The sequence below is a fragment of the Cyprinodon tularosa genome, unplaced genomic scaffold (assembly GCF_016077235.1).
Source record: "Cyprinodon tularosa strain WSP-4 unplaced genomic scaffold, ASM1607723v1 ctg187, whole genome shotgun sequence".
Classification (NCBI taxonomy): Eukaryota; Metazoa; Chordata; class Actinopteri; order Cyprinodontiformes; family Cyprinodontidae; genus Cyprinodon; species Cyprinodon tularosa.
Genome location: NW_024038657.1, coordinates 146,856 through 157,771, shown reverse-complemented (window position 1 = coordinate 157,771; position 10,916 = coordinate 146,856). Strand labels below are relative to the sequence as shown.

General features: G+C 37.0%; 1 protein-coding gene across 2 annotated transcripts in view; it reads left to right on the top strand.

Moving 5' to 3' along the window:
- Positions 1 to 2,264: 2,264 nt before the first annotated feature.
- arhgef25a (Rho guanine nucleotide exchange factor (GEF) 25a) overlaps positions 2,265 to 10,916 on the top strand; it is a 76,985-nt gene continuing 68,333 nt past the window's right edge. Inside the window, exons 1-2 of one of the 2 annotated variants that reach the window (XM_038282720.1) lie at positions 2,265 to 2,637; positions 3,962 to 4,100. In XM_038282720.1, coding sequence (XP_038138648.1) covers positions 2,542 to 2,637; positions 3,962 to 4,100 — 235 coding nt within the window. In that variant the 5' untranslated portion in view covers positions 2,265 to 2,541. The remainder of the gene's footprint in view (positions 2,638 to 3,961; positions 4,101 to 10,916) is intronic. The other variant, XM_038282719.1, reaches the window with a different exon arrangement.

The following is a 10,916-nucleotide window of genomic DNA, read 5'->3' as shown; positions in this document are numbered from 1 at the left end:
AAAAAAAAGAAAAGAAAAGAAAACATAAAAATACACTGTGTGTGGTATGCTTGTGTGGGATTATCGCCACTTAAAGCTACAGTGTGTAATAATTACAGGGATATACAGTCAGAAATGTAATATATTATACATAACTATGTTATTTATCATCATCTACGAGCTCAGCCTCTTAACCTTAATATTTGCGTTGCCTAGAATTCGTTATTTATAATTACATAGGAGCGGGTCTCGCAGCCATGGAGGCAGACATCTTTGAGCTATGGCAGCGCAGAGCCAACAAACTAGCGATTGCGAGATTGCCCATTACGCTCGAAAGTAACTACGGCAAGTTGAGAGAGATGAACTGAGACGGTACTGAAATCTATACCCTACACATACTAATGAAATACTATCTGTAAAATTATCTATGTAAACAAACCTCATCACTTGAGAAGGTAGGTGATGCGGACGTCGTGGAAGACATTTTGTCCCGTAACGCTCGCCGTACTGTTGGGGGGGAGAAGCAGTGGGGGGGGGGATGTTCATGTTGCTGCGGTCTGCAGTCTGGACGTTAGATGTCGCTGAAAATTACACACTGTAGCTTTAAACAACAAAATTCTATTTTAACCTGAAATTTTTATTTTTATTTTACATTTTACAGAATTTTCTAGAAAAGAGAAAATATAAAAATACACTGTGGGTGGTATGCTTGTGTGGGATTATCGACACTTAAAAGACAAAATTCTATTTCAACCAGAAATTTTTATTTTTATTTTACATTTTACAGATTTTTCTATGAAAAAAATTAAAGGCAGGATCATTAAAGGTGAACATCTTGGTTGTATTAACATTAAACCGTAATTTTTGCATAGAGTTCATCACCAACTTAGTCACAGAAACAGAAACTGCTGGTTGGCTCACATGCTTTAATAATAATAATAATTGAGCTCTATTAATCTCACTCTGGAGAAATTTACCTCCGCATTTAACCCATTCCCTTGGGGAGCAGTGGGCTGTCACAGTGCAGCGCCTGGGGAGACCCAAAGTGCAGGCTGTCGGAAAGGAACTGGATACTTGCAAACTTCTTAGAGCCCAGGCGCACTGCTTTGCATTGCTTGACTTATTAACTATTTTCAGAGATGGGAAGTAACGAAGTACAAATACTTTGTTACTGTACTCAAGTAGATTTTTCTGATATTTTTACTTTACTTTACTACTTAATTCTATGGCGACTTTTTACTTCTACTCCTTACATTTTTACACAAAAATCTGTACTTTCTACTCCTTACATGTAAAAAAATTGGCTGGTTACTTTAGTTTTGAATAATTTCAATGGAGTTACCGTTATTATTTTTCACGTCATCAATACCAAATTCAATGTAATTGGATGGGAATCTACGTTGCATTTGACGCACTACTACAAGATTAATCGACAGATTCAGCGGTATTCATTTGCGGTAAATCATTGCAGCTTGGTGGCGGTGGCGTTAGCATAGTAGTATGGACGACGAGATGATTGAAAATGAACACAACGGAGATCTAGACATTGGCAGACATCCATTTAAAATGTAGGCAGTGATGAAAAAAGTGGTTTCTACTTTTACTTTTATACTTTAAGTAAATTTACTTTTAGCCTGTACTTTGTTACTTTTACTTGAGTAAAGAAGTTTAATCAGTACTTCCACTTTTACCAGAGTATTTTTTAACACAAATATCTGTACTTTTACTCAAGTACGGAAAGTGAGTACTTTTGCCATCTCTGACTATTTTGATGTGAAAAGTGGTGAGTATGATATTAGCGATACAAACTGGTGACATTTAGTTAAATGTCTACCGTATGTTTCCCGTGCCATGCACTCATGCTGAAGAGTTCATTCATTCCATGTGTTGTTGTCTGAGACCTTTACACAGTTATAGTGAGTTTGTGCACTTTGCTGTGATATGATTAAGATAACAACTAGATCATAGCAATAACAAAAAGATTAATTTAGTTTAAAATGGGCAGAGTTTTAAAGACAAGAAGGACGGGCAGCGAGAGGAAAGGGAGAATAATAGAAGGAGGTGAAGGTTTGGGAGGGGCGAGGTGATCTTCTTTGACCAATGAAGATTCAGTAAGAAAGTTTCAGGGAGGGAGATGTGAAAAGTCACTCTTATTTTTTGGCTTCAGGGAAGGCAACAGAAAGGCAGCTTCACAGACATAGTTGCTAAATGAAAAATTTCCACATACATGGGGCTATAAAAGATGACTCATCAATAACTAAAAAAGGAGGCCCTTTGGAGTCTACTTTTGTCACCAGGAAAATCTCCCCCTGACAGAGAAAGGCTGAGATTCACTGGCATCAGGCAGGACAGACTTAATTCACTGGAATGAGAAAGGGACAAGATCTTAAGGGTTTTGTGGAAGTACACACTCCCAGGTCTGGACACACGTAAGCACTCCTCCTCTTCCTGGATCAGTTGTTCTTATGCATCAGGCTTCAGTGTAGGAAGAGGTGGGCTTAGCTCCACACTGTGGCACAGTCTGAGAGGAGTTAAGGCTTTTTAGGAGAGCAGACAAAGAGGATGAAGTCTCTGCAGAAGAATCAGGGACGCACTGACCAGATGTTTGGAGCCATGGCTGATGTGCTCACTTCTGTGGCAATGCCCAAACAGCAATGGGTGAGTTACATCTCTGCTGTGTATGACTTGTGAGGGTGTCTGGTAATGGTTACTGTATAAGAAAGCATCATTACCACATTTACACAGGAAGCCACATATATGAAGCTGTTTTTTTTCTGGGCTTGGAGATCACGGCATTTTATTTCTGGCTTACTGTCTTTCATTTCAGACATATTTTAATTTTTTTGCCATAACTTGTTTTTTGCACCTAAATGGTCAAGATAGACAAGCAGGGGGGGACGTCTTGTCCCTGTTCAGTGCTTGGGAGGAATTTGGATGTTTCTGGGGAAGAGGAAGCAGAGTGGAGACGAAGAAAACACGTGACCATAAACAAAGTCATGCTGTTGTGGTGTCTCTCTCTCAGATTTTTGCAAAGCTTTTCTGTTACAACTTTTCTCTCTTTCTAAAATTCATCCTTACAGAAAAAGACACAACTAATCTAATTTTTTTACAGTAGCCATTTATGATGACAGACATGATGACCGATTGATTTGAGCAGGTTATGACTGTAGCACTGATCAGTTGTCATGCTTTTCTAGAAAATAAAGGACAACAGCAAAATAGATTGATATTAAAAATCTAAAAATAATAGAAAGATTAGAGCATGATGCAGTGTCAGGTTCGAGGCTTTACAAAGAAAGAAATTAAGTATAAAATGACCCTAAGAATATGGATAATTTAAAACAGGAGGAAGTTATTCATACAATAATATTTGAGTCTGCAAAACTTAAGGGAATGAAGTGCTTTTGTGACACACAAATTGAAAGATTTTCACAGCATATATATGAAAGATTTGCAATTTCCTTTTGTGGTACAAATGAATAGTAAGGATCTTAGAAGAGAGCCTTGAGAAACAATACATTTTTATTAGCTGAGATTCTATTTGTGAGCACACATTCATATAGACATTTTTTCTTGTGAAAAAATTAAGAACTAAAGAATGCAGGAATAAGAGCAAATTATTTGTTTATCATCACAAATCATTTCCCCTCCTGATAAACAGACACTCAGAGTGAATCTAATCTGTTCGCCTATCTGCAAAATGGAGATAATAACAGTGCTTTGTCAATTTGTACCTCAGTGCTTCTGTGGTTTAAATACAGACTGGAACTACTTTCTCTGCGGCAAAAGTAGGGGCTCATTTCCATCGCATTCCAGCTTTGTGTGTAATGGAGAACTGGATGAAAAAGTTGCAGGGAATTGTGGAAAAAAACATCAGCCACTGGTATATTGTACTGTGGTTTTATGGCCATAAGTGCTCGCTGCAATCTTACAATCCTTAAGAGCAGAGCTCCTTTGCTGACAATGGCATCTCTGTGTGTAGCTCTCAGATGGGGGCGAGGCAGACCTCTCATCAGGCGAGGTGGAGAAGGTACCTGTGATGGGCCAGTGGGATCAAGACGGGCCAGAGTGGGATCAACAGGCCACAGCAACACAAAACCAAGAGGGGAGTGAAAAGACAGGTAAGACCTGAAAAAGTTGTTCTAGTTGTATTTTTGTGGCCAAAGACCTTCAGCCCTGTTCAAACAAGAGCCCTCACCAAACCAGTCAGAGCTAAGCCATGTGCCGAAACGCAAACTTCAAGATCCAGCTTTGATTTATTTTTGGAAACATCTCAGATTTCTCTGCAGCAAAGTCCTGAAAGAGCACTGACATTGATTTATACAGCAGCAAACAAACATACAACACTGATGTGCTCCAACAGAAGCCAGGGTAATAAACATGCATGGATCTACCGGTGTGCTTGTAAAAAACATGAAGGAGCAGCCAGACTTTCTGCATGCTGCCCATATGTGAATTGAAACAGGCCAAGATCCCATCTGCCATATCTGATGGATGCTATTAGGCAATAATAACTTCAAGGAAAGTATCAGATTGGAGGCACCTGAAAGTTAGTGGTATACCTTTTATTAAACTCCATCCACTGGATCCACTATTAGTACTGATGGTAGTAAATTGCTTTGGTATAATTTACCATCTATAAGTATGTTTGAGAGATAAAGAGAGAAGGAGTTCTCGTGTGCACACATACACAAGCAATTCTTTCCAGATGGGGCAGGAAAAACACACGACTGCTTCCCTTCTACTTTCTGCCCCATCAGTGGTGCAACTTCTTTTCATTTTGCTGCAAAGGGCTTGCGTGTGTTGTTATATTTTCCAGTGGGATATGGAACAAAGGGAGCTTTGTGGCTGGATCTGGATTTGGGTTCGAGGGAATATGTATAGATAAATATATAAAAGGGCTCAGAGGAAGCCGTCAGCAATGCTTATCTGTAATAGTTTCACTCAGGGTTGCAGTACTGTTGAAGTTAATGCACCCAAAATATTGTTTTTGGTCACAGTTTCCACTCCAAAAAAAAAGTAAGCTGGAAAAGGTATCTCTAGGGGAGCAGAAAGAGGGTGAAAAGGTTAATGGAAATTGTTCATTTTTAGTCAGGAGTAGCTTTTTAGAATAGCTAGTTTTCTTCTGGGAAATACATGGATAGTCAGTAAAGTGTTATGTTAAACATCCACACGTTAAAGTCAAAACAACTTATTAATGGTCCAATTCATCCATCCATCCATCCATCCATCCATCCATCCATCCATCCATCCATCCATCCATCCATCCATCCATCCATCCATCCATCCATCCATCCATCCATCCATCCATCCATCCATCCATCCATATATACATACATACATAAATACATATATACATACATACATACATACATACATACATACATACATACATACATACATACATACATACATACATACATACATACATACATACATACATACATACATACATACATACATACATACATACATACATACATACATACATACATACATACATACATACATACATACATACATACATACAACAGCTTTCACTTATTTTTAATACCTTAATTTAAGGTATGTTTCTACCAGCTTTGCACAGCTAGAGAATAAATAATTTGCACAATCATCTTTACTAAATAGCTCAACCTTAATAAGAATGGATGGAGATAGTATCTAAACAAGTTTTAAATACTGGGGAGTCAAAGTCTGGACTTTGTCTCTGCCCTTCTAAAACACAGAGGAGGCTATAATTTGAACTTTTTTTTCTCTACTGATTTTAGTGCATTTCAATTGGAGAAATGAACACTACTTTAGAATTACAGAATGTTAGATAACTCTTCCACTTTAAACATAGTACAGATGGGAGGTGAAGAGATGGAGGATCTGCTAAACATTTCTTTTTTAAGACAAGGATTAGCTGCTTAATGTGTTAGAAGAAAGACACTTCCCTGTCTCCTCCCTGTAATAACAAAACAATGCAGGGGTTGCAAAGTCAAGTCCTTCTCTAGAAATCCCAGTCTTGTTTTACTTTGCTCTTTGCTCTCACTTTTAGAATGCTGAATCATATCTGTTTTCGTCACTCCCTGTTTCTTCCCCATTTCATATGCTACTATTTTCTTTGCAGAAAAGGTATTGTTACTAAAAAACTAACTCTAGCCACACATCTCTCTCTCACATCATCAAACATCTTTAGTTTCTTTACCCTACTTTCATTCTATTGAAGTTAGCAAGTGTTTACTGTCATAAAATTGTACTGCTTTCTTGTTGTCTTATAAAACCTTTTAAAGAAGAAACTTCAACATATCACTTAAAAGAATATTTTTGTTTTGCCAAATTAAAAAATGTATGTACACTGTTCATACTGGTACAATAATATATTTTTTAACCAGGAAAAAAAAAATATTTTCACTTTAATCAATATTTTTCAAAACAACATACAAACCTGTAGGAGCCAGATTTGATCTTTCTAAAGTTATCTTAGTTTGAAATAGTATGTGTCTAAAAAAAAACCAAGAGTGCAGGTTTAAATAATCAAAATTAGCAGAAACCCCCCCGGCTTTGTCCATATCGGGTTTTGAAGGAAACTGGAGGCACGTCTCCAGGGAGAGAAAGGGATACAGAGAAATCTGGGACTACACTGCATGTCTGTGCGTGACCTTAAAAGGACAAAGATCAACCTGAAGCTGCATCACACTGGGTTACCAGAGGCACAGATTAGATAGTGTTTGCCTCACTCAGGTGACTGGCTAGATTATGTGTGTACAGTGCTGTCATGTCTTGCCAAACTTCGGCAGAGTTGCAAGAGACGAGAGGGTGGTGTAATCTGTATAAAGTACATCTTGATATATTATAGCAAAAAATCTTGTTAAATACTGAAAAAGTTTTTGTATTTGAAAAATCAATTCACAGATGTAAACAATATAGAAAGGAGTGACTATTCTACTGTACATGTAATAGATAATTTAGTTAATATTTTAAAAACTGCTGCAATAGGACAGTATAGATTCATGAAAATAGGCTTGGCCTTAGACAACTTTTATAAGATAAAAACATAAGCAATGTTTTTCCTGTAAAAAAAGCTGGGTGATATTATCTATCATCAGGCCAAAACATCCAAGTTATCATGATAATCTAATCCTTATCAATCTTTATTTAGTGACCTGCTGTGTTAATCAGTCTTTTTTTAAAGGTCTCCTTGTGGCTATCACCCTCTTTGATTGGATACATTTATGTGCATTCAAAACTTCTAAACTGGCAGTATTGATCGAATCTGTTTTGCAGTTACAGATATTTTTAGGCTTTTTTCTGTTTTTTGACTAGTTTAAAAAGAAGTCAGCTGTCTTTTGCACAATGATTAAACCATAAACATCAATTTAAAAAAAGCTTAGCTTGGCTGCTTTTACGTAACACTAACCCAGTCTTTCTTAACTCAGCTTCGGTTTTCTTTCTTCTTTTTTCTTCACTCCAGTAGGAAATCTGAAGCTTTTTTTTACTGCTTTCTGCAGCAGTCCCTTGACGGTGAGAGAAGTACAGCAGATTACAGCTTTTTCAATGCAGAGGTCACCTGCTGTGGCTGAATATTGTGCTACGTGAGGGATGGGAGTGAACCAGAACAACAAAGTATTAACAGTCACAGAGTCAGTTAAAGCTTGCCAGGCAAGATATGTCTTTTATTTCTGTTTTAAAAGTTTATAAGTTTCGTAGAAACCCTGCAAAACTTGTTTTTTGTTCATGTTTTTTTTTTATACATCATCAAATGTGATCTCTTCTATTTCTGGGGAATTGGGCTGAGTTAGTTAGTCAATGTGCTGCAGACCAGGGAAGAAATAGAAGGAAGTAATTGTTGCCTATAACTAAGACTTTATACATACATGTGCATTTGCAGTACTACTCAGTAGTTTAAATACACTCATCTAGTCCTTAATGTCATATAATGATGGAGTTTTAGTCATCTAGTCAGACTGAATGTGAAAGGATAAATGGAGATTACTGAGATTTAAATAGAAGTGTTTGGTATTTATACATAATGCAGATTTTCTCTAAGCAGAAAGAAACAAGATTATATGAACAGAATCACTCACAAAAAAAATCATATTAGATCACTAAAGCACAGAGCTTGAATAAACAGTTTTTTTCTCTAGAGTGTTAACCAGCTTTTAGGTAAAGTATGTTTTTATTTTTAGATGTTATCACCTTTCTAGAACCGTGTTGTTAGGGTAATATATGGTTTTCCAAAAATAGATAAAATGTATTTAGATGAGTTGTTTTAAAGTGTTAAAATAACTTTCATTTAAAGTAATTAACCTTATTTCATCAACTTAAAAACGATCAATGACAAAACAAATCATAAATGTTCTTAATGAAGACAGATTGTACAACCATGGACTGAGAAGGTTTTGTTCTCTAAAATGTATTACCTTAAGGTCCTATATTACACTTTTAAAGCTTTTTATAGTCAACTACAGGCAAAAATATGATGAAATAATTTATTAAGCTCTATGGACAATGAATTTGTTTCTTCCAGCACCAAAGAAAACACCTGCGTTAAAAGAAAAGCTTCCTCTCCCAGTCTGGGTGCCGCCTATTTCATTACGCCACTACATCATTTCACTTCTAAAGGCTTAACAAAGTCGGAGATTTCTTGAGGCCAAAAACAGATTCTTACAGACTTATACATTAGTTAAAAAAGAGAGGAGGATGTCCTGTTAACTGCTTTTATCTAAACTTTGAGCCAGAATCATTTCCCTCTGCCTCACATTACCCCACCCTAATCGAAGAAGGCGGGTGTTTGTTTACATTGAGGGCACAGCAAGGTTAAAGTGGCTGCTTCCTTGAGAGGGCATTCTCACTAAGATATTCCTAATCTCGTTTTCACAGGACAGATTGGCGATGCTGCTCAGAAGGTTTTCATTTTATTATAACCTGAAAAAAGAGTGATAAAGATGTATTTTCCTGTTCTGTTATTTACCTACATCGTGAAAGTCTGTGTAGAATATTTCACTTATTTGCACAAAAAATTGAAAAGGAATTCAGAGAAAACCGCACATTGCTACCAAGCACTCTCTACAACATAGAATGAATGATATAGTCCTGGGGATTGGAATATGTTTAATTAACTTTTTGTCCTTTGGGTGGCGTTTCACATCAGAGCAAGGCTCTGAATAGAGCCTGGAGTAGTTCCAGAGTCTCTTTCTGCTGCTAAGGCAAAGCTCTGAGTGGAAACTTTGCCTTAGCAGCAGGGAAAGAGTCTGGGACTGCTGCTGACTCTATTCAGGGCTTTGGTCTGATATGGGTCAGTGAACATACAATGAAAAGTTGTTTTCCTGATTTGCTAGTGCAGATATAAGTGTTTTCTTTGGTGTATTTTTAAGGCGTGTCACAATAACTGTGTATGTTAGGAGAAACAGTCTACATGGTGGATGCACAGACCCTCATTCTGTCAACCTAATGAGGGAGGTTCTGAAAGGAATTAGTGGTAGGATGTTCTCACTCTTGCTTGCACATACTTACACCTTCAACACACCTGCCTTTCTTTATGGTCTATGCTTACCCTTTGGTCTAATGGATAAATAAAGCTATTTGCAGCACAGAGCAAAAGAAAACAAGATATCTACCCTGACTTATTTTCGATGATGGAACCAGAGCCAAAAAAAAAAGTGAAAAAAAAAAAAATTCTAAAACAGCTTGTTCAGAATGCCAGTTTTCCTTAATTGGAGCTCTGTTTAGAAATGAGGGGAGGGAGAAAAGAAAGAGAGAAGGGGGGGAACTAAAGAGGAAAAGCAATGGAGAAAATTTCTGGAAAGTGAAATGCTAGTGAGTATACTTTGGCAGGGTTTCAGCTGGCTGATTGCGTTAGGAGAAGCTAATGTCAATAGGGGGCTGGTGAACACACTGAAGCAACTTCATGTCTGCTGTTGTGAGAATTTCCATTATCATATTCAAGCCATCTCTATAGCCATAAGTTTTGAATTTTACTTTTGCAAGTTAATAATTTTTTTTTTTATTGTATTCCATGAATGTCACATTAAAGGAAAACAGCAAATACATCAGGAACAGGCCTTCCTTAATTAATCACTTTATATATGAACTTGCCTCATAATTTCCTTTCAGTTGTGTGGCATTATTAGGTGGGAAATCCTTAAAACTTTTGATCTGATTTTAAACCCACAAATAAATGCAAAAGTCATGTTTGCACAAAGTATATTTTATAGCTTTTCTTGAGTTGTCCACATCTGCGCAGGCCTACTGGAGCAGATGAATCATACCTAGTATTTGTATGTGTTTGAGAATGTGTTTCTGGGGGGGTGGATGCAGAGAGAAGGAGCAAAGGAGAGATAAAAGGAGCAAGATGAATGTCTGCTAATGCAAGCATCACCTCACATCCCCCGCTCCTCCCTGAAAGCCAGAGAAGGAACATTTTTTCCATATTTCTCAGAACACTGTCATCTTTGTTCATGTCTACAGGGCTAATTTTAGTGTTTATTTATTAAAAGACCCCCGTTCCATATGGCAGAAGAGATACTGCATTCTTGTTAAGTGTCAGTGTTCCTGCACATAAAAGGCAATCGGAATCATTTAAAATTTGGTTTCAGAATAAATTCAATATCACAGGTATGACCATTTTTAACATGTAGTTGAATGTATTACCTTAATCATTTAAATAAAAGTAATAAGATGGAAGGGACTTTAAAATGTTGAAAAGACATGCTCTAGTTAAAAATACCAGAAAATGTTTCATAGTACAATTCAAAGGTAAAGCCTAAGGGAAGTAAATGACTCGGTAGCTATTGTGTCTTTGTTTCTCCGGTCCAAAGAAAATAACCTCTATTGTATCTGAGTTTACTTTAGCATGGGATTGAAAATAGTCCAGATTTTAAGGTCTTGTACCGGTGCTTGGAACTTAGTCTTTTGGTCTGTGTGTATGAATTAGATGAAGACCATCAGCA